The 24,650-nt window shown below is 39.5% G+C and overlaps 1 protein-coding gene across 1 annotated transcript in view; it reads right to left on the bottom strand.

Annotated features, from left to right (window-relative positions):
* The window catches only part of T265_08448 (hypothetical protein), a gene marked incomplete at both ends in the record, with an annotated part of 99,948 nt that overhangs the window by 28,998 nt on the left and 46,300 nt on the right, over positions 1 to 24,650 (bottom strand). Inside the window, one exon of the mRNA XM_009174255.1 lies at positions 13,271 to 13,517. Coding sequence (XP_009172519.1) covers positions 13,271 to 13,517 — 247 coding nt within the window. The remainder of the gene's footprint in view (positions 1 to 13,270; positions 13,518 to 24,650) is intronic.

The following is a 24,650-nucleotide window of genomic DNA, read 5'->3' as shown; positions in this document are numbered from 1 at the left end:
GGTTTGATCAAGTAATATGCACGTCGCAATTGAAGCATAGTGCCATATCATGTGTATGTACGAGTTATTCACAATACTGACCAGATGCGCGTGACTGAAAGTTTATGTGTTTAAACTACTAACCGAAAGGTTGCGGGTTCGAGATTCCTGAGGTTTTGCGAAATGCACACCATTGCTGATCCACAACAAGGATGAAACAGATAAGCAGTGCTTCACAATGGAACATATCTCCAAGTCAATTTGTACTTCTGTATACCGCTTTTGTTCCATTGGTATACGTTGAGCTAAATGAAAAACTCCTATGTTCCTAATTCTTCGAAACGTGCTATTCTGAATACCCTGGGAAACGGTCCGGTCGGACAATATCCTTGTGAGAGGAGCTTGCAGCAGTTGTACGAAACCTGGCAGCAATTTTTGTGGACGATGATAATGAAAGTTCCAAGATCTCTGTCTGTATCAGAGTAATTGTTAATATATTGTTGGTTGTATGCCGAATTGAAAAGCGAAAAGTAACAATTTCTGGATTATTAATCGTCCCGTCAGGACTGATGGTAAGTGGGCAAGTTGAAAACCTGTGCGTGTCGTTTGCGACGCCCCGTTTGGGGAATGTGCTTGTCAAGCAGTAACTACCCGGCTTTTGTGTTTCCTTCAGCTGAATAAAACGTAACGTCAGCCATTTGGAGAAATAAATCTAACAACCAGGAGACTTGTTCTCCTTCAGCAATAGAATTGGAGAGGAGCACTAGACAAACAATAGAGTTATATTTATCCAGATGTAAAACGGTGAAAAAACCCCCAAAAACCTGGGGATTCCATGACGGCGCGATTCGTTTTTCAGCAAACAAGATTGGACCCGAGGGATAGGGTTGTAAAATATTGCATTATACTACTTTTTCACGAAATATGTGACGGGATGTTAGCATGCAGTCTTGGTAAATACTGTTTTCTTCATTTATGGTAGAGAAAAACTGTGTGTGATTTATTCATAAAAAAGGTTGTTCTTCTCTGTCCATAAAATACGTAACTAGTTGGTGCAAAACAGATACTAGACAAAATTTCCGTAGACGTGTAGAATATTCTCCTAATTCCTGGGACTCTAGCGGAGAATCGCTGCTGCTACTAACTGAAAGGGTATGGATAGCAGAAGTGATATGAATACACGTGCCTAAACATGAATCGGTGATATTAATTGACCACTGGATTTCCTTCCACGAACAGAGTGGTGAACATTTCAAACATTCTGTGATTACCCAACTTTTATAACCACCTGAAAAACTCAAAAGGAATGGGAGCGCTCTTGTGACGAAGGTTTTCCTCCCTTGAAACCTCCATATATCATTCAGAAAGCCAGTCAGACCTTAGTCGAAGGATGTGTACCTGTAATCACCGGCGATCAGAGATTCACCTGTCATTCCATTCCTTGCAGGTCTGCGAGACCAATTATTTGGTTGAGAAACAATTATTTGTTTTGTTGGTGATTGTGGTCCAACAGATCAGAAGTAGTAATCAGACGCAACAATTAAGGGAATCTTTTTTAAAATGTGTCCGCAGACGGGATGAAAAAGGGTGAAAAGGACGATTCAGTTGTGTATATATTAGATGGCTGTACTTACACGAAAGCACATCTTGTTTAGTCGTAACAAACGTCAGATAACCGAAACGGCTCTACTCGGTTGGGAGGCTCACGCATTAATAAAGTCAACCTGAGTGAAAACAAAACATTTGCGGGCTAATTATCAAACTCGACAAAGCGACCAATGGACATCGTTTGAACACTAGGTTTTTCATTTAATGCCACATTATAAAATTCAAGGGCAAAAGTTAAGGAAACGTAAGAACGGTTAAAGCGGCTGCTGCTAGTCTCTACAGTTTTTCTGTCTTTGCTGACGCCGCGTCTTTATCCTGCTAGCATAAACAGCCCGTAGAAAATGCTAATCCAAAAAAGACAATACTACTACTGAAAGGGTGACTTACCACTGATATTCTGTTCTGAGGTAAAACATCCGCTGTCCGTTGGATAAGTCTCATCAACGTTGTTCTACTGAAGCATGGTCTAGTAAATAAAAATTCAGAGGCCTTTCTTGCCTGAATACAAGTAAAGTAACGTGGTGAAATGGATGGTTGCATTTCGCTACTGTACCGTGTTTTAAGGAACGAAACGTTATAACGGATGTGTTGTTAAATGCTCATATAGTTTATCCCATTGGCTTTAAGACTGTAAGGTGAGATGCCGCAATAAAAATAAGGCATAACTGACGCCTGTCATTCACTACCAGGTTCACACTAACCAACCTCAGATAGTATCAATTTGTCTTCGATCAGTGCCTTACAGACAAGTATTTGGAGAAAACAGTGGCAAAGTTCTACGTATACATTAAGGGTTCATGTGTATTAAGCGTGGACCGGGATTCTGGGTGGGTTCGTGTTCCAGCTTTGTAAGTTTGCAAATTAACAACAGTAACCTCTCACTCTCATCTAGGGATTCATAAAATGGACTGCGGCAGTTGCAGCTGAAATAAACGCAGGATTTTTTATACCACCCAAAGTTCGAGCATAAAATGTTCCATTAGAATGCAGTTTCTATCGTAACAATGGGATATATTCGCATGTACTCCTTTCTGTACAATTAATGCAAAAGTTCACGTGTTCTTCCCGACTGCTGTTATGCTTGCAGTACCCTGGTAACTGTCTATTACAGAAAGGTTGTTTATTACTTGCAAGTGAACCACACTCAACTGTTTGTTACTCTGGAAGTACACTTAGTTTGGATCGTATTCACGGGATAAAGAACATACATTTATCATGGTATCAGAAGGAAAAAAGAAAATATTCAGCATCAGGTCGCCATTTCAATTTCTGATAGGATGAACTCTCTACGGGGAAATGTATTATTTTTCGAAACCCATTCGAAATTTGACTCAGTGGGGTGTAAGAACCAACACACCCGAAGACGCTTCGTTAAATGTTGTACTGTCAAAACACACCTGATGAATGGAACAAAAATAATCATAGCCTTATTACCATGTTGATGGTATGTCTGCACCGACAGACATAGTATTTCAAAAATGTGGACAGTGAGCTCTGCTTGTTCTGTTCTGAAACTTTGGGGAGGGGGCTTGTCCTTAAGAGTATCAGGATTAGTACCAGGGCAACACTTCCTGCGTACCCTGGCAGTTGGTCACATATTCATGAAAAATGAAAATTATGTTGGCAGCGCTGGCGGAACGCCTACTAAGTGTTGGTCGTTGTGGTCCCGATACTGTCACTCCACTCTTTAGATGCGTACAGCACATCATTCAAAGAAAAACCAACCTCCATTAGTTTTCCAGAGGCCTTGTGCGCCAGAAAGGATGCACGATATGCACATACTGTTTAAAGCAACTACTGATTCGGCTTTGTGTTTGTCACGGCTTCCTCATGAAACAATAAAAATACGGGGGATAAAAATTGTCTGAATTTTTGTTAGCTTGATGTGTAAACAGCTTTTTGGAAAAAGAAGTACATCCAAAAAAAATCCACCGAGTTTTCAAGCAACAGCCCTGAATAACCTGCTGATAGCTCACTTTCAAATTACTTGACGTCTATAACATATAATAAGTTTAAAATATTCGACCATATTACGTGTGATTGGCCTCAGTCTACGGTATAAAATCCACAAAATTATTTTCAAAATACTCACGATACATGTGCAGCAACCAGTCAAAAGCACATCGGAACATCCGGTTTTGACTAGCGCACAACCCAAACTTAGACAAACACATAAAGGTTTTTCTAAACAAAACACATTGAGGGTGACTTGGCGTAAATGGTTGTTGCTGGATGAGCATCGCTAGTTCCACAATTTTTTTTGATAAGCTGCACATGTAGCATGAACTAAAAGGTACTAATAAGTACACGAACAAACGACCTCCGGCTTACGGAACAAGTGCGTTGCAACAGGTTGCGTTGCCAATTGAGTAATATCCTCCGATAAGTTGTATCCAGGTGCACGGGCGTACTGTGAGATTTCTTGGTAATCATTGTTGGGTACTGTGAGCTTAAGTTATCACGCAATCAGTTCGTAAATTATTCTGCTTGAGGAGTAAACCTTGCGGCATGCAGCTGTCTTTAGCGGCTCGTGTAATAAAAGAACCAAACACAAACCACATAACGCCTCGTTTAATCACAGCCAGTCAAAATTTCTGCTCTTTGGCTCTTTGTTACACTGATCGTTGCGTTGGTCTTTCCTAAACTGCCCAAATTTGATTTGGTGTTGAGAAGAGAACACTTTGATTACTCCAAATTCAAATCGTTCACCTGCGCAATTTAAAGATTGCGGTTTTTCCGCCTCTCTATTCTAACAAAAGCGCTTCTGTAACCGTTTCGAAGTTGCTTTTTTCCAACTTATATTGTGATTAAGCGAAGATACATATCGCAGTTAAACTGTGTTGCTCGACAATCGTACCATGATAACGTCACTGCTATTTGATGGTACAGTCTGTTGGTTAGGCATATGGTGCCTACACACACAGTAAATGCATCTGGAGTATGCCTTAAACGACTTTCGTCTGGTGGCCTCACTGTTATACCATCGACGAATTTGAGAAACCCGACAATGTAGTGCAAAAGATTTGACCTAAATTGTTTTCAGCTGTAAGTTTTAGAAGGAACATGTGCAGCTTCACACAATATATGAGTTCACATTACGTCTGCAGTCATTTCAAAGCCATCCTATTTCTTCATAAAATCGTTTCACTAATTTTAAATTTAACAGAAACCTTTACATTCCGTCTTCCTGACGAAGCGAAAGCAAGATCTCTTCTGTTGTTTGTTGAGCTACTTTGGTGACAGTGGATACAACCGGAAGGGATCTACTAGCACGTGGAAGCAAAAGGTCTAGGGTGCCACTGATTACAATTAGCTTGTGTGTCGAAATTGGTGTGGATGTGATCCAGTCATAGGAATCCAGCAAATGCCTGTGTATTTTCGTAACTACCCCGGAGGACTTGATCAAAATCACTCTGGTGTTATCCCACTGTCGAAATTGATGGGTTTTTTGTAAAGATAATGTTGTGTAGGTGTGAGCGATTAAGCTATTCAAAGTGGTGAAACAGTTGTACAGTTCTTCTAGTCTTTTTAGTGTACACTGACTTAACTCACAACGTAAAATATCTATTGGTATTTCATAATCTCATCATATCCCTATCAGGCAAAAAGCAGGTGCTTAGGAATGCAACACATCCCAGGATCAAGTAGCACTCTATTCCGTATAAGCGCCGGTTATGAAGAAACGGAATGAACTTTAATCAGTGACCTGAAATTGCGCAAGATGTTTTTGAAATGTACCTACTGATAGCTCAAATTATGACCAAAACAGCTGCACAGTAATCCTTGTTTCCATGGCATTGAGTGACCCCATTTGCAGGATGAAACTCTTATTCAAACGTCAAAATGTTCATCAAAAGTGGTTAGGTTCCCGATGAATCCAACGCAAAGTCTGGTTCTTTATTCAGATACTTCGTATGCAAAGTATATGTTCACAGGCTGAGCAAAAACAATTAGGTAAGTGGATAAAAAAGTCCATTACTAAAGTTGGTGTATGGTTTCATGCTAAGGGTTGATCTGAGTTGACGCATTTTGTTGAGGCTATTATGCTGTCCAATTTGCTCAACAAAAATGGGCCTTCTGTAAAGAGCACAACTGCTTCCATTTAACAATACCTTTAAATTGTGGGGATGATTTAGGTCAAGTATAAAAATTTAAATTAATTGAGGAGTGGTATTTTTAGTAAGTATCATCCTTCAGTAAATGAAACAGTGGGTTGACTTCAAAAAATCTTAAGCCACTACTTTATTGATGGAGTTCATTGATAGAAAAATAAAGAATTTTACTCTTCGATTGGAGAGTGTAAGAAAAAAAGTGAAGAGGCCTCCGGAAAATGCAGATCAATTTTGGGCACCAAAGTAAGATTCAGCAACGGCGGAAAATTCACCAGAAGCGGGAAAAAAAGTTGCAGTTTAGGTGGGACTAGGATTTACGTCAAAACGGCTGACGGCCAGGAAGTCCTCAAACTTTCGGTGTTCAAGCTATAATAGAACCAAAGGCTTAGAACTGGCAAGCGCGTTAAGAGCAGCGTCTCTGGACTGTTGAAGTGATACTCTACTGTGTGTGGTCATTGATGGATATAAACGAACAATACAGGTGGCTTCAACCTAGTGTATAGGCCATACCGGTGAAAAGTCCGCATGAACCCATCCTGCATTCAAACCGCGTTTATAAACCGACAAAAGCCAAAGCGGGAGCATTAACTGAAGTGTTCTGGTCCGAAGGATCAAGGACTCAATTACGAGTAAAATGATTTTATTACACCAAACAAACTGGAACCAGCAGTGAAGGACATCTTTTGACCGGCATTCAACACCGGTCGATTATTCCACTTGAAATAAATCATGCCGGCTGGTTCCCAGTCTACCCTAAAACTCAGCCAAGCTGGTGAATAGTTAGCATAATCTGTCAATGGTATTGCGTCCAAAGTGAAAAACTGCACACGGGCAAAAACTAACTGATTGTCTAACAGACCCTTCTTGGATGGGATGGCGTGCATGATTCCCTCATGAATGTTGGCGTCGTACGTTGAAGCAAACTGATGGTGATAAGTAGGATTTAAAGCTGTTCATTTTCCTTCTGTAGTCCTACAAATAAATTATTGATGAACTCCTCACAGACAATATATGAGTGACACCCATTTAGTGGGCGTTCTCATTCTATCCTATGGTATTTGTGAATGGGGCAGTAAACCCACGGAAGTTACTATCAGTCAGGAACTGAAATCCCTAGAGGTATTGCTCTGTAAAAGTCTTCGTAAAACCAAGTGTTACCTTAAGGCTGTTGTGGAACTGCACTACAATTAGTAAACGATTTAAACGATTCACTGTCAGCAAATCTTTTATCTTTTTTTCTTCTCAAAAGGTAAAACTGCTCTGATAGGTGGTGAAATTTAACTGATCTCGCAAAACACCCAGAAGAATCCGTATTAGGTATGGAATTAGCGTCACACTTCACACTTGTTGTTTACTCAAGGGTAGCACTTTTTGCTAACTGCTTTTTCGAATATCAAAACGAAACCTCATCGCCCACAGCAGTGGTGCATGACTAATGTGCGGTACACACTTTCAGGGCACTTGATTTACACTACTTTTGCCTCCAAGAAATGCGTTTCGACTTTGTTTCAGAGGTACTCAATTTTCCCGTAGTACCACCATGAAAAATTTTCAAACAGCAATGTTGTCGCAGTTTAACTAACTGGCAAATACAAATGTTATTGAAACACGAAGAAATCTGATCAACATATAAGATTGGCCATTAAATGGGAAGAGAGAAAACAAAGGCAACTGTAGGCCATTTGAAAATTCAATATGAAACTTTATTAACAGATGAACTATCCGGGTTTTTCTTTTAGAGTACACAAGATTGAATCATCAATGTCCATTTGGGTTTCCCACTCTAAGAATCCGACCACTTAAACATGCTCCCTCAACTGCCTAGAGCATCTGATGCTGTATGGCTTTGTAGATGGGTTAAACTCTTTCTGGGAAGACCATACAAGAACAATATACCTTCAACTTCAAACAAGTGGAGGGGTATTGAATGAACAAAGCCGCATGAATCACACCAAAAGGTCATTAAAATAAGTAAATGGGCTTAGTCCGCAATGTCAGAATTTCAGTAACAATCGTTAACTACTTGTAGTTTACCAGTTGCTTTTCAATTTCAAACTTTTCATTTTTGTTAAATTCTGCACGAGGTGCCCAAAAGTCAAAATCCTAGGTATCGAGTTGGAAAATTGGAGGGCAACGCAAGATTTCATATACAATCATAAATCTTACGATGCAAAGGTTCAAAGAAAACCTTTTAGTTTGATAAAAAGCAGATAAATTCTGGGGCTGTGTTCAATCCCGCTCTTTGCCGAACTTGGCTGAACCTCTTGCAGTAGGCGCACCTAAATGTGGTGCGCTTGTTCTCATTTCGTAGTCAAACTCTCAAGTTCCTCTGTTGTTGTGCACTAGGTTTATATTGCTTAAGGTTCGCTCAATGCTTCAATTTGGTCGACAGCTGATCACGTCGATTTATTCCACAGCTTAGTTTACTTTATTTTTTATCCAAAAGCGTAGGCACATTATTCCTGAGTGTTTTATTATGAGAACAAAGGACTTCCGCTCATTGGTTCCATGCTCTTTTCTTTTTTCACTTCTTGGTCAAACCTTTTTCCTTCTCACTCGTACGCAAGCAAATTTTCGGTATATATTACAGTCAACGATAACAATCCGTTCAGCCCTGTCATCTTTTGGAAGTTAAGTATAGTAAGCACCCTCCTACCAATCAGAGAGTGCGAAATTCCGTTTGTCACTAATTTTACTCAATGGTCTATTGAGCACTAGAACCTCAAAAAAAGCTGATGGCTTCATTTAAGTTCCTGATTTTATCATCCCTGCTTGTTAAAACGTGATGACTTTATTACCCATGGGCAGCAGGCTCTGGTACAGTATATTTTCAGTTTGTGATGATTTTTACTGCTTGCTCCAAATTGGAAAAAACGTCCCTCTTTTACCTCCGACGACTCGTTGGCAGATATAACCATAAATAATCATACTGGGCATGCAATCTAAGAGATTTAACAACGCCCCGTAGACATTTTGTCTAAATAGTTGTTCAAAGTTTTGTCAATTGCAGTTTGTTGCTATGGCAACAGTGGGCCGTGAACTGCTCTCGAGACTAAAGACTGGCCAGAACAGCAGCGCAGGGGATAAAAATACAGGTAGAAGGGACTTTCACTAGAATACAATAAACCCCCCAAAATCGTAGTGCACTTAATCAACTGTTAAAATGAATACACGGGCCTCATAAGGAAGAAACGACGAGTCATGATAATATCTTTGCTGCAGTGCGATATTTGCTATTGGTGTCATGTTAATACTCCAAGTCTACGGCAAAGCTTTCGGGAAGGTAAATGAAATTTGCTCTACTTCAGATAAGTATGTGAATAAAAACGTCAAATTTTGCATACACGTTTGTAGTACAGAGTTGATTGGTGAATCGCTTGTTAGGTTTCTCAAACCTCTATCGTCAGTAAGGCTAATATCGTTAGGCTTGCGCCGCGTTTTGTCCAGGTTTTGTACGTTAATAAACTACCCGATATATATGTCCAACTATCCGGAATGAGGCGGCCGCCATTGATTAATGACCTAAAACGTTTTTGTGGAGGTTTCCAAACTCAGAGAGTAGCAAACCAGTTAAATTCCTAGTCTGAGTCAACAATACTTCTCCTTCTTATCACGTAATTTTAGGCTTTCGTGAGAGACTTTGTTAAGATTATACGTGTTATCAACTAAGCTATCATTTTGAACGTCCGCGGAAGTTTTTTCCAGCGGACATAATTCCACGACCGACACTAGACTATCTGGATGCCTGGGCTTAAACAAGTGGGTATGGTAGATCCACACCACCGGACGCCAAAAAAATGTCCTCGCAAGAATGATAGTCATGAAAGCCGTTAAACCAAAATCCTTCGTCAACACGGAGCCTCGCAGTAAACAGACGCACAGTTGGCGATTGATGAAGAGCAACAGATTATTGGCAATTCCCAGAGGAGCTCATAAAAAACGGCAATCGCAAATTAGGCGTGAGACAGTAGCTCTCTGAACACGGTGTGCCCTCATGCACGGTTGGCAAAATAACCAAATCTTCAACGGGTTTTTATAGAACAAATAATTAAGGCGGACGGGCCGCTATTGAATCACTCCAGACAAAACCATACAGACTGTCTCACGAAAAACTGCGGAAAATAATCGGTCAAGAAAAAAGGTACTAACGCTGTAAGATTTGGCAGGTCATCGAAGGTTCAAAAGGATGGAGCTTCAAACTAAACAACTGTTCTGCCACAAAAAGTTTAAGCAAGTAATTTAGAAGTAAAAAGTTGCGGTGGTCTCAAACCCTAAGATACTGACACAAATGATGGATAGCTTCTCAACTAACTATGGGGTTGCAAAAAGGGGGGCAAATATGTGTCGTTATCTTGCCCTTGAAAGAAAGGCTAACCCGACAAGATCCGTGAAACAAAGGACGAAATACCTGGGATTGTGGTAGAATCAAATAGTCCAACTAAGATAGAAGGGTATTTTGGTAGTTGATGGCTCCCGTGAGATCAAGAGTGTAAGGACGTGTCATGAAAGATAAAATGTGGAATTAGAGCATTTTGCGACATTCCTCATAGTGCGAAATTGCCTGCAAAATATGAGTGGATCTATAAAAAATACGATCCAGGACATAACTTCCCATAACTTCCAGCAACTTTCAATCAGCAAAAGCAAAAGAACTGGCAACTAACGAACGTACACGTGAAACACAATATCGGCAAAACAACGGGACTGGGAACATACTAGATGACAGAAATTGCCAAATCACATTTCGAAACGTGACTAAAGTCGGTCGGTGAGTCACAGACTTGTTTTAGAGGCAACTCAAAAGATCCGTGGCAAACAGTAGCTCAATAAAACCGACAAGACCGGAAAAAATCCTCCAAAACCGAGTTTTTTTGGCTTGAACTGGTTTGTGATTTCTTCCAGACAGAGAAGAGAAGCATAGAAGGGATGGAATGTTCAATCATCTTGGCTATAGTCTCAAATGCACAAAGTGGGTGGTATCCAAAATTTAAATCAACAACTTCCATGATAGGTATGACACATTAAATAGTTCCATCGAGTGGCTTCCAAAATTCTTCCAGAATAACCTAAGTAGGTTTCACAAAACACGCTGAGTTTGTGGGAAAAATGTTTAAATTGAATGAGGTCTTGGGGCGTTCCCAAGTTCAATTCCGATAGACGCTGAAGGACATGAAGTTGGCGAAGAAGAATCTTCCAAAATAGTGAAGCAAAACCGAAAAAGCTGCCCTATATTTTTAAAGCAGTATATTTTCAAACTGCGGTAGATTATCTTAGCGTCTTTGGCTAAATATTGGTGCTGATTTCGTGCTATTTGTTTTCAGTTAGAACATAAGGTTGGCGGAAACTCGGGGACCGCGCCTACCGGATCAGCTGCAAGAAGGGCGAAACCGGTCGTAGGCTGTCGAGGGGTTTTCAGAAGACGTGTGAGAAGTGCATTACAAATACATATATATATCGCGATATCTCGAATATCGTAGCAACTGAAACATGATGCGGCCTGGTGCAGCACATTCACTTGCCTGGAAACATCAACACCGAGAGGTTTAGCTGGTTTCCAGTTGGGTCTCTCGAAAAGTCAAATTAGTTTGCGAATGAGTGTATTTCGCTGCTATTCAAGTCATCCACACTTTAACTTCCGATGGTTATACTAATATCACTTTTCATCGTGTGGCTAAAAGCTAACTGATTTGATTGACAAAAACACTTTTCAGATTACATGGTTTGAACATAAAAAGGAAATAGTTTGCTAGTTATAATAACTGTGTGCAGTGACGGAAACAAACATCACGTGGCACTTAAGCAATCGGGTATAAACAAGTAGCTACTTCCGGTTTGTGTGCAAAGTGAACATAAAATGAATTCAAGCCAAAACACAGTGTTGAGCGGCGCGCTCTATCGATTGGGTAAGCACAGGAAATTAGTTTATATCGAAGGCCTGGCAGAGCATGCAGATAATAATTACTGAGTAAAGCGAGCTTGCATCGTGGGCTCACATCAAGCTTTTATTCGACACACGTTGCCCTACTTCTTAGACTATCGCTATCTCAGCTCCGGGTGGTAGATCGTGGATCACACTCAAATGGAAAAATCTGGCAAAAGCGGGGATAATAATTTCGCAGATTTTCATTGTCATTTTAAGGACCAGATGCGTTTTTTTCCTTCCCAGGGGTCAGTTTCTACATGCGTTTATTCTGGTGATCACTCATATGACTGAGGCTCAATAAATCTAACTAAAGACAAATCCTGTTTCAGCGACATGTTCCACTTCTTAGTTTAGTAAACCTACGACTGTATTCGGACGAGCAGTGGAAAATAAATGAAATGTATGCGCGAAGCTCTATCATGAACAAGTGAGCTGGAAAATTGGCACATTGTACTAGTTTGACGAAAAAGACGTCTTGGTTCGCTCACAGTTATGCAGGAGAACGCTCAGAATGAGTGTGAGGATATCCCACACAACAGGGACTCAAACATTGTGTCCTTATATAAAAGGAAATATTATGATAGACGCCAGGAAGTTGGTGCAAAAGTTACTTGATCCATATTCTGTGAAGTACTTTAAGAATGGAAACTTTGGATGGAGTTTTATGAGAGAAACGGTAGTAACTCAAGTGAGAACGCTGCAGTACTAATTCGATTTTTCCGGTAAGACAAGTATGGAAAAAGGCTGCACTGCTATACTGAAAAGTAGAAAGGGCCTGAGCAAATGTCAGAGAGCTAGAAACGCAAAAAGAATGCAGTGTGTAGTGTTGCAAAAATTTACTTCAGCCTAAAGCCGATGGTTTATAAAATAGCACCAGTAACCTTTGAGTAATAGTTAAAAATTGCCACGTTTTTTTAATTTTCCGGTCAATTCTGCCCAGATGAAATCCGACTCGTTATAACCCTGCAGCCACTTTTTTCTGTGTAACACAAAATTAATGACTTTATTAAGCACACTTGGTCCTAAATGACTTTCTGTGCTCTCAGGTTATAAAAAAATACCACGAATCCTTCAGACGAAAAGAAAAAAAGGATGATATATTTGGATCTGTCTTTCGGAAATACTTCAACAAAATCTGCACACAACTTTGCATATTCCAACAGAATAATCTTAAGCGAAGAGGACCAGGTAACCATTGTTGAGGTGCACTTTTTTACTACTTTTAAATTCCTGCGTCTATCCATGTTTCACTCATCGTGTTTCACAAGGGCGGTGTCGGTCCCCATTTCGGAATCTTGCAGTTAACGTTCTGTCCACATGAAACCAAAGCTACGGAAACGGTTGTCCATTTACAGAGACGTTGAACTTGATTTACTGCACCTGGAATTTAGATTTTTGGATAGGTATTCGGCCCTTTCAACATGCAATGTTCATTTCATTGTCTGTTCACAAGAGATAAATATGACCCAACCTTATTTAAACTCCTGGGCTGATATATTTAGTCTTCCTCACATTGTATTTATGCCTATGTTTGATGGTAAATTCAAATAAGAGTTGGGTTGTCAGTTTTGCGCTTGTGCGTATGCTGTGGTACTCATACGTATATACAAAACGTAAACATTTCTAGCTCGAACTATTGTTGAATTACCTCCGAGTGATACAGCATTCGTTTGGCCTTTAAATCCAAAAATCAATTGTGTTGACTTAGTAAACAGCTTCCACACGGTGCCCTGGGTTTCCGCAATATCCTGTTCAACTTTTGTCCGAAAGGACCACTGGCCAGATAGTGTCAAATAATACGGGCAGGGGTGAATATTTGCAGGCCATTGTAGTGCGACCTTAGACAGTTGGTCTGTATACACCCTACCCACACCCAACCAACCATACCGTAGGATCTGATGAGCAGAAAGGAATACAAACAATGAAGTGGTTTTACAACTATTCTAACGGTCAAAACTGTCAAATTTACCATTGTGCATAGTTCCTCCTCAATAGACAAACGAAACAAGCTACTCAGGTAACAGAACTGTCTCTTGTTAAGTAAAACATGGACTGTATGCATGCCATTGTTTCACACGGGTGGACAGGTCTGGACTGTTGAATTAAAACTGGAGTTTTCAGTTTAAAAACTCATAACTCATAACATCCAAAAGATTCTGTAGAGCAAACATTAGGTATACATTTCATACGTGAGCATATATGAAACAAAAAAAATCAAAAATGGCCATCTTAGTTAATTTTTACTTACTTTGCCAGCAAACGGTATGTCCTCTTCTGTCTCTACAATCATACTGCGTCTGCAGTAAGTAATGATTAGGCGTTATTTTCAAACGTATTGTCCCAAGATTGTCGGCGAATGAGTTTCTTTGTGTTCTGTGAGTAGACTGGCGGAGTTAAATTCATTGTACTCAACCACGGAAAACGCATCTGCACGATTAACATGCTATCTGATGAAGAATAAAATTTTAATCAAACATTTTGTTTTTCAGGACCTGGCGCAAATTATTTTGGGCATAATTAATCTGTTGATCTTGTGTAAAAACTGACACAAAGCTTAGTGAAACTCGGAATTTTTCTCAAGTATATTTCTAGGTGTCCATATCGTAGGCTGTTTGTCTCATAGGTTCAAATGGTGATTTCGAGAGACGACGATAATTGCTCATAGAATCCAAGAAGCGATAAATAAACTTTATTTAAGCGAGTCCCGAAACAGGACCTAGAAACCTATTCGGTTTAGTAAGGTTCAGTGTTGTGTGGGGTTCCTGAAACAAGTTTCCGCTTTGGCTAAGTGCTGCAAATTGTATCGTTATTAAATAAAGGGCTGGACGGAATTTTCAATATTCCACAAGATCCTCAAGCTAGGGTTCTTGGCGAGGAAAATTGTACATGTAACCACAATGTTTGAACGTTCAATAATGAATATTTTAGTGTTTCTTATAGAAGAGAATATTGGTAGCTCAAGTAACGAAGGTAGTCGTTTTTGTTCGCTAAGCTGGGAAATTTGATTGCAAACGTTTCATCACCAATTGAGGTAACATCATCAGTACGTTGTTAGTAGTGGAGCGCAGCGATGGGTGAGAGGTTGTTCATAACCGTATTATGCTTCAACAAAGATATCTACGTCAATTAGAAATCGCAGATTACTGTAGCGTTTTAGCCCTCGTCAGTCAGAAAATTTTATTTGGGTACCAACGACTCACCTATGTATATGTACGTGTCATATATATGTTTATACTTCGCGCGCTACAACACTGAATTTATCCTCACAGTGTCATTAGCTGATTGGAGTGCAGTGCAAAGGCATTGTCTGAATACATAATGCAAAGAATGCTCTGCCGTAGCATAACAGCTAACATTCAGTAAGATAAACCATAGATATAGGCAGATAGCTGCGTTTAAATGACCACAATGTATACCTTTTGGTGGTATTTTCGGACTATGGGTTCTGCCGTTGTAACCTAACCTAACAAGGAATTTGAAACGTTTTTGGTTCGAGCGAATTCTAGTGTTCCTGCGCATGCTACTCAAGTTGACGTGCAATTTTACTTCAGTTGTCAGAATAATTAAATCACCTTGTTTTTTCATTTGACGAGTCAAGCAAGAATATTTTGGTAGTCATATCTGAGATTTCATCAGAGAACGTAAACTAGTCAGGTCAAACTAATCCCTGTGTTTCACACGCACCGTGTGGCAACGGATTGTAAGCTTGTACTGGTTGCGGTAATTTTAGTGGTAGAAAATGTGATAACAACATTTTTCGTTACTGATAAGCAAATGCATAAAAACTTGTTTCTTTCACGTGCAATGACGCTTCCTTGAGAGGAGCGAATAAGCGATCAGATAAAAAAGTCATTTCGGGGGCTGACTGCTAAAGCGTGACGAATACTTGCTGGTAAGTGAACGTACACTGCTTAGCCACCCATCATAAAAGGCTATAGTCGAAGGAGTGATGCAGGTTTTTATAAACATCTTTAGCCAATACCCAACTGTGGTGTATGATTTTGGCGTATCGACATCGAGCGATAGGTTACGCTGTTCGCAACTAAACCGTCTAACTCAGTGGTCAAGCAAACGGCCAAGATATGTTTTGTTGCAGCAGGATATCCGTATACAGGAGGGACGCACACCAGTATTCTTAGAGCACGATAGCTGGAACTGAAGCCTTTGAGAAGGCTTCATCATTGCAGGAAATTCACATGCCTCCAACAATTGTTCTGTAACTAAAAGGCATGACAGTGATCGATACAAGGATATAAGACGTCACAATCTCTGAAAGATCATATCAACCAAAGAGCCTCGTGTTTGTCACGTGGAATCACTAGTTGAGGAGATCAGTGCGGACATTGCGTTTTTGAACAAAGTATCACATACTGATTCTATTCACTCTCACTGGAATTTTTGAAACAAAGAGCGAGCTGATTAAAACATTTTGTTTTTACCTACTCATTCTTGGCCCAGAAATATGTGGTGGCACAAGGCTGATTGTGTGTGGATGGCAACTGAATAGTATTCTAGTGACTCCTGTTGCTTAAGTCCTTACATGTGCGCGTTCGTATTGGTCAGTCCCGTTCATGCTGCTCTCGTTCAACTTGGTTGATTGATTTTTTGCTCACTAGACTGATTTGATCTCGTTTAAGTTATTATTCCGGAAATGTTGTTCTCCGTGTCCTTAGCCTAACAATAAGCCACATTTCACTACTTTGTTTTGATTAATTTCATTCAAAATGAGAATGAATTTTTTAATGCACAAGAGTTGTCCTTTGGTTATAATCCAAATGTCAAAATATATACAGAAGAACTGCTTTTAGCCGCAGGAAACGTTGATCCACGTTAATCTTTTGAAGGACTGCGGACCAAAACTACCGACGGGATAAATTGTGGAACCATAAGAAGCAGCTTTAATCCTCAAAACGATATGCCGCAGTAAAAAAGACTTGGATTCACTGCTCGACTTTGAGCTTAATGAGTCAATTACATCAGTAGCTCTTGTAAACGCGGCCGATATGAATTCATTGGTAAAAAATTTAGGGATGCTCGCAAAACAACCACAACCGAAGATCTCAAGCCCTATTATTTGAATAAGGATAGTTCGCGGATGGCAAATTTATCTCGACAACTATACTCCAACTACAGATTTTGTGAGCACCAAAATGTAACACGCTATCATTATATGTAACAAGCAAAGTTTATCGAGAGCTTGTGAGATAGATTGACAGTAATCTTGTTATGTCACAATTCTTTCACCATAGGTTCGCCAGCACATCCGAGCTTTCGGTCAACAAGCGATGCACACTGCTATAAATTGGCCTCAGATGTGTGTGTGAATTATTGTGGCATCAATAAAAGTTAAAAACGGAGTCAGTTATTTTGTCAAACTTGCTCGCAGCGAGTTAGGATGTTGAACAGGAAATTTTCCATAAATTGATTTGCAATAATTTAAGCCCTTGTTTGTATGGCGTTTTGACTAGGCATATCCAGCCACCCTGAGAAAGTCAGCTATACTATTTTGGAATTTCGGTAGCCATTTCATCGCGTACCCCAAGATTTTTCTAGAGTATTCTTAAGGCTGTAAGTTGGACTGTAATACATTTACAAGTGATAAAACAGCAGTCGCCTCTCATTGATGTAAACGGTAAACTATTTAATAATATGTTTTCCACTTTTTACTACGATTTTTGGCTACACTAACGTTCCGTTGTAAGCACGCGCTTGTAGATGGTAATGAACAACTCGCTTCCGTCAAATCTTAAAGGCTGACTTCCGTTCCGACGCTTGAAGTCAGGTAACCGGCCGATTTGAAATCCTAATGTTGACGCATTATGCGCCTTCGGCGAATAAGATTATGTCCAGTTTTGTAAAAACAGGCCTGTAGTAAATTCAAAACAAACACGAAATAGCATCTCTGGATGTGCCGTTTGAATATCCACAAAGGTGCCACAAAGTTCTTTGTGCATATTCTGATAGGAAAGATAAGCGCTGATTAACCTCATTTTGCGATTGCACTAATGATAGTGCGTGTAGCTCCTCGAAGGATTGAACTTACCGAATATAATCTGACTTCAACCTAACAATCAAAATGAAGTTATCTGAATAAATGCCCGATAATGTCTACTTTTCTGCTGCTACTAGTAAGTGTATGGGCAAAGTAAATGCGGCTGAGTTTCAGAATATAGATGGAAACGTGGCTTGCATGTAGGAAGTGATGCTTACAATTAGAATACCGTTACCCCACTGAATCCCCAATGTGCAAATACGCACCTTGTGCAAAAGCTTTAGGGACACCACCCGAAAAGATGTTCGTCATTTGAAGATGACATGCAGCAAATTAAGGATTCCTCCGTACATTTCTGCACAGTTTTAAAATGTTATTTTTGTGTCATATTTAGCATGGCTACTTCAACCGTTGGTTAAACAAACAGAACAAAACAAAAAAACAGTTTGTAAAGGAACCTACTTAGCAGGTTGCTGAAAACTCCGCGACAACTACCAGCATCTTGTCAGGGACATGGTGAGTAGCGTACTGCGATATCGCGTACCAACAGAAAAATGAGAAGACTTTTTGGAGCACATTCGGTTAAGTAACATCATAAGCGAGTGATTTGGTAAGGTCTCCCGTGAAAACCAAATTGATTTGCAAATGAATGTATTTGTCGTATGGATTTTGTATTCAAGACACTCACATGTGCTATTTTTAACTCCATGCGGCTGAAATAAAATTTACTCCGAATGTTTGCCAAATAAAAACCACACAAATGATTATTACGTCAAAAACCTTGCGTGATAAACATTTTGAGGGAGGGAGCATTCGTGGAGCTCAGTAACTCAGCGACAGAAGGCTAGTGAATTGTGAAATTCAATGTTTTGTGTTGCGGGGGTTATCATCAATCTGGGCGATGCCTTACCAATGAGTGTGGTAAAATGAGGCCTAATGTGGTTTTTTACTGTCACAACAAGAACGCTCCAGAAAAGTCTTGGTGTCTTACTGCCTGAAATAACTTTGGGCTCAGCGACTAACATGATAGTTTAACTGGAATGTTTTGTAGCGTATAACGCAGCCGTCAGTTTTCCAGCCGTGATTAAAGTCAGGCTACCTTCATCACTGTCTGATATCAATATCCCTAGAATGCGTTGCTGAATCTTTCTCTATCGAATAACATCAAATTTTGAAAACATTTTCCATACACTGTTTCAGGTAGCAAGTTTGTCAGGCGATATGTTGTGAACCTGTTTCATCTCGTATAACAAGGTCTTTTACACATTCTCCCTTGTTAGTCCCAAAGAATGTTAGTTGGCTTCAAGTAAAAAGTCTGTGCCCGCCTCAGGCCACTTTTATATTTCCTAAACGACAAGCAATCATATCCGACAGATAGAAATCAGAAAATTCACAAATTTACAACATGGTTAGAAGCTGTTACATGCAAATTTAGGTTTGTAAAGGTTTTTGTTGTGCAATTCCATCGTAAATAATTTCCTATCTTCCAAATTTTTCGAATTTAAAAATTATTTGTAATCCTGTGTTTCGTCTTTGAACTAAAATCCGTCTGAGTACAATCAGCGCACTTTCAGTAAAAACAACAGGGATCGTGAGTTGGGATGCCTAGCAGACTTCGAATCACTACTGGCTAACACCTAACATCCCATTGTTTCTTTCCGTTAATCACTACTGATAAGTGATGTTATCTAAACGACGTTTAACTCGGACGCGCATTATTGAGTTAAAGAGCCTCCGTATGCTGCATTCAAACAATTTGAGAAATAGGCGGTTACCAATGAACAAAAAATGACATTTTGTAGTAGACATCATTTACTTGTGCCGCAGGACTTGAAGAAAATAGGATTTTAAAACTAAAAAGTTGAGAAATATTGTTTTTATACTGATTGGTTCATAGTTGGGACATCAGAAGCGTGGCGGTAAGACACCAAGTGGACAAAGTTTTATAGCCATAAAAATAGCCAAAGGCTTATCTTCAGAACAACAACTCGATTTGTTGTACAGATAATTGGACAGTTTTCTCCCTCCCCCTGAAGATGAAAAGTAATTGGCTGGTCATTTTCATGACAGAGCAATGAAGGTTTGCACAAAAAACAACCTGTCCTGTGAAATTGATATCATTTTTCACAGTTTGCAAAACAATGGGCATCGAAACTTTTCTATAGATAAGAATGTAGATCAGGTAGAGCAGATTGTCGTTGGTTGGTGATTGTGCACGGATAACCTGAACGTCATTTCAAAGCTTACTGCAAATTTAGTTGAAATAGCTGGGAATCTGATGGCTCCATTCACAAATGATTGATTCCATGGACAAAAACCAGTAAAGTTTTCCCACCATGCGAAAATTTTGTGAAATTTCTTATACCGTAGACCAACGTTCGTTTTTTATCACGTTCAACTATTTTGGTTAGCTTTCGAGCGAAGTAAGCTATTGGTCCCCTGCAATTTTAGCCCCAGACGTCCAGTTGTTTAGATTTGTGTATAAACATGACAAAATCACTGAAGTTCAGAAATTGTTCATCTTAATTTGCCTTTTCAAATGAGGTAGCTGGTGCACATAACTGGCAAAATTCATAGCCAACAAAGCCAAGTGTTTACCTTGGTTATACATGATCGGAACTGAGAAGTCAGTTACTTATAACTGACTAATTTCGAAGTTGGGAATGCAAAGGTGATACAACGTCATAGATTTACTCATTTTGTTCTGATTTAACAATTAATCCTTATAATAATTAAGTATATCAGTAATACTAATTAATTCTTTATAATATCAGTGACCTCAAATTTTGATAACCGGTACTCAAATAAAACAATGTAAAAATACTGTAAAAAATGTAAAAAAATTGTGTCAAAATTTATTGAAATCTAGGATGATAGAGAAGCATATCCGAAACGAATCCATCAGTTGCTCACACTTGTTGGTCTGTGCGTGGCCCTGAGTTGTCCACCTAAATCACTAAAAAGATGATCGGTCTTCTGTCTCCTCTAAGCCTCCTTGATGAAGCTTAGTGGGGACGAAACTGCTTTTTGGGATCGAGTCCTTTGGGATCTCATGACAGTTGTAATGAAAGCTACTCAATCACTTCAAAATACTTTTGACTGGCAAGGATCAGCTAAACAAACTAGACGTGGTGTTTTTGAACTAAAAATCACTCTGATTGATCGTCCGTCCACACTCAGGACGTCTGTATTAGCTGTGCAGCCGTTTGTTACATCTGAGATAGTAGGCGAAGAAAGTTTTAGGGGAAGTACGGGGAAAAAGAAAATCAATTGGTAAAGGGCCATTGTAGAAAATGACAAATGAGAAACCGAAATCAATTGCGTAGCAGCTGTACGGTTGGTAACATTTGATTATTGGAAGATTGTAGATCTTTTCAGAATGTTGAACAATAAAAGAATTTCCTTGGGTTGAGTGTTAGAATGTTAAAAAAATAATCTGCTTACAGAGAAGTTCTTGGCAGAGATGTTTTGGAGGAGGTTAAAATTTTGATGATAGACAGAAGTCTGAATAACAATTCATTCCGTGGAAACTTTCAGTAGAATACGAATTCAAGTGCTTCAACTTGGATGAGGACAAGTTTTGAGAATAAGTCTAAGGATGAACTAAAAGTAAGGCAAATTATGTTATTCAGGAAATACGTGGTTATGGAAAGAGGAAGAAGAGGCATTCTCGCCGTATTCCTGCCGCTGTATGCAGCTGAACAATTGTTTGCCTCTTAATGTGACTTAATGTAGATAAAATTTTGTAAGAGTGCCCGGCTAGGAATAGGTGTAAGAAAATAACAGTCGTGGCTGGGCCGTATGATAGAGAACCACTGGGAGCTGCAAACAAGACGTAGTGTATTAGAGGGAGGGAGATAGAGCATTATTTCGTGAGTACTAAGTAATTTTAGCAAGGTGATTTGTCGTGAATCTGCAGAGGAGCAAAGCCCTGGGCCGAATAAGAGGCTTAACAATAAAAGGCACCATCGTCGGCAAATGTAAACGTGCTAAGGCCATGCTAAAGGCTGTTGATATGGGCTAGAAGTAAATTGAGGAATGCTACAAATCCTGACTGTAACCAGGACGCGATGACGCAGCTATTTGAAAGAGATCCATCCAGAATCGCACATAGCTCGTGGTGTCTGGTTCAGTTTGTCAAGTAAAAACACGGTGTAAATTGTGGAACCTCAGAAAGACGGAAAAATTTTTGGGCTACCTTGTGACACCAGTGTAGTTTCAGCAAACTGAGGTTGAGAATTCACCCAGAAGTTAAACATTATGACTCCTTTCAATGAGAACCTTTTTATTTAACTTTAAATTTCCTTAGAAAAGCAGCAATTTTTAACCTCACTTTCTGCGTCTAAAATATCTTTGCGAAGCCTTCCAAATAAGCTGAGCAATAAAACTGCAACAATTTTCGGTCGCGTTCCAAAAACGACACAAAATTTGGCGTTTTTCGGTATCTCACGCAACAGGAAAAAATGTGTCCAATTCTGTGCATTTTTCAGATTCGCTTTTTATCCGTCCCACTTTATCGTGCCAGACTTATCACCCGTTTCGGGAATATTTGAAATTTGAGTATGGAATTAGTTCCCACGCGTGCAGCCGAAGAAAACGATTTTTCAAGAAAAAAAAACAGGTTGGCGTTTGACTACTTGTGCACACGCTATTGCACTCCGGAAAAAAAGGGAAATTCAATATGTGTTACAAACTGAACAAAAGGAAAATAAGCACATTGTTGGAATTCCACAAGCGAAAATCAGTACCAATGATGGAGATATTCTAAAACGGAAAGTTTTTCAATAGGTATCATTCAAGTATCTATTATGAGCTTGCCACAACTGAACAAATGACAAGTTGGTGGCCAAATTTTGGGTTATCCCTAATGTACGTTTCTTTCTTGCATTCCTAATTGCAAGTTCGTGCTTGTATTGTGGTAAACCATCAGGATAGCAAACTAGGTTTCCCCGTAGTCTGAGAACACTTCTGTCAGAGTCGCGATGGTTGATTCTAAGTCGAAATCCATTACTGAGAAAGATGCGATATACAGCTCAGCTATTACAGGTAAGAATCTGATGGATAAGGAGCTTAATTTGTATTATACATATACGTGACATAATTATTACAATACATTGTTATGTTATTATGTTATAATTATGTCATTCATATTTCGCCCTTGATTCTTTACCCGCTTATAGGAATCCTAGGCCAGTATCTATCTTGCTTGTAACCATTTAGCACCTCATTACAACGTGTATAACAAAGTTCACACCATATATTTTGCAAACTTCTTGTCTGTTACTGTTTGTGCGCATAGGTTGAAGAGCCATTATTTTAAGATTGCGTGGGTTCTATTGCTATCAAATAAGACTGTGCAAACCAAACCTAACTTGAGAGCGCAGGACAACTCAAATACAAGTCTTCCGATTTCGAAATAAGATTTAATGTAACGAGTAGAGTTACTAATTGAACGAACATTAATAGAGCCGATTTAAATCTTTAGAAAAGAACTTATACATGAAAGATCTTCGGGTTCCTCAAGCTGGGTTTCATAGGAAAATAGATGCCGTATACTAATCTAATAAATTCTTTCAACTTGCATAAGTTTGTCTAAATTATAATTACACAGCTCCCGCTTTCGCCTTGTTCTGGGGTTGTCCACACCATAAGTATATGTGCGTCGTGCTAAACGCCTTAGCGCAAGACCACTTACCACACTCCACGGCTGTCTATGAAACAGAAACCAGCTAGTGTAACCGTGATATTGCTGATGGGCGGGCATGCGAGTACTATGTTTTCTCGTAAATCCGCATTGCGTCTCTTGAGAAATGAGATCTGTTACGGAGTTTGTGGAGTCACTCTGTAGCATTCGAATGCAATAGAGTAACAATCAATGAATATCCAGGAAAGTTCAAGAAGACGTGTTGAGGGAGAAGATCGATATTCAGTTTCGTAAACCAAATATATGTGAGAGTTGTGCTCCCCAGTCCCATAGTCTGTGAGTTTTAAGTTGACCTTTTCTAATAAATAACTCCGCAGAGAAGACATTCCTTTCACTAGCAGTACTAGTCATATGTACACATGGCTCAGTTGACTCGTGTTACCTCGTTCAGTTAATATAAATCGGTTCTGCCACGAGAAATTTCATCCCAGTCTGCCATTGGACGTTTTCTGATGAATACGGACCTCAAATCGTTCTTAGGTTTGCTTCTCAGAGGTCATAATCATCGGTCAAGAGTATAACTATTCAAAAGCAAGTTTTTGCTTTACTCTAGTTTCCAGTGAGCCATGCTTGACTGTTTCTAATATACGGATATAAAAACCTTTGGATCAGTTAGGTCTGATAGGTGTCACCCACCAGCTTGTAGGTTAGAGGCTGCAAAATATCCTACCATAAGGCTTGAACTTATGTAAACAGAGGTAGCAAGTGAATTAACAAACAACTTCCGACTATTTTCAGAGGTTTAGTTGTTTGGCATGCACCAATAAAGTCGCCTTGTTCGTAAAACCACTTAAAATGCTTTCGGGCACGTTTGAATACACGTTCGGACAACAGCAAAATGGAAAGCTTACTTTGTTCTAAACGCAACTATTATGCACATTAAAGCTATGTATATATGTGATGCCCAACAGTGCATTCGCAATCTAGACGTCTGCACTTCCGGATGGGTCACACTGAATGTATAACAGTCGGCCGTATTTTAGACCCAGCTAAATAGAACCACTAACTGGTAACCTAGTACATCAGCCGACAACCACTTCTGTTTTTCTGTTTTTCTACTGTTTGATAGTGTGGATCCATTCCTTTTACTGAAATAATTTGCTTCTAGTCACCTAGAAATAAAAGTAGCCTTGAATCTTTAGCTTTATACATAGGGCTTTCTGTTGTTACCAGAATAAAAAATAATAACTGCGGGATTCGTAGAAGTTTACCCAGATGAGTCTCTCTCCAAGGACTGTGTTCTGATACGAGTATTATGGTTAATTACAGAAAGAGGAAAACAATCTGACGCCACTTAAGCTATCGGTGAATCTTTTGGCAATTTATTTTTAT

Source organism: Opisthorchis viverrini, assembly GCF_000715545.1.
Source record: "Opisthorchis viverrini unplaced genomic scaffold opera_v5_217, whole genome shotgun sequence".
NCBI classification, from domain to species: Eukaryota; Metazoa; Platyhelminthes; class Trematoda; order Opisthorchiida; family Opisthorchiidae; genus Opisthorchis; species Opisthorchis viverrini.
Note: the sequence above shows the minus strand (reverse complement) of the source record. Positions and strands in the feature narration are given on the sequence as shown.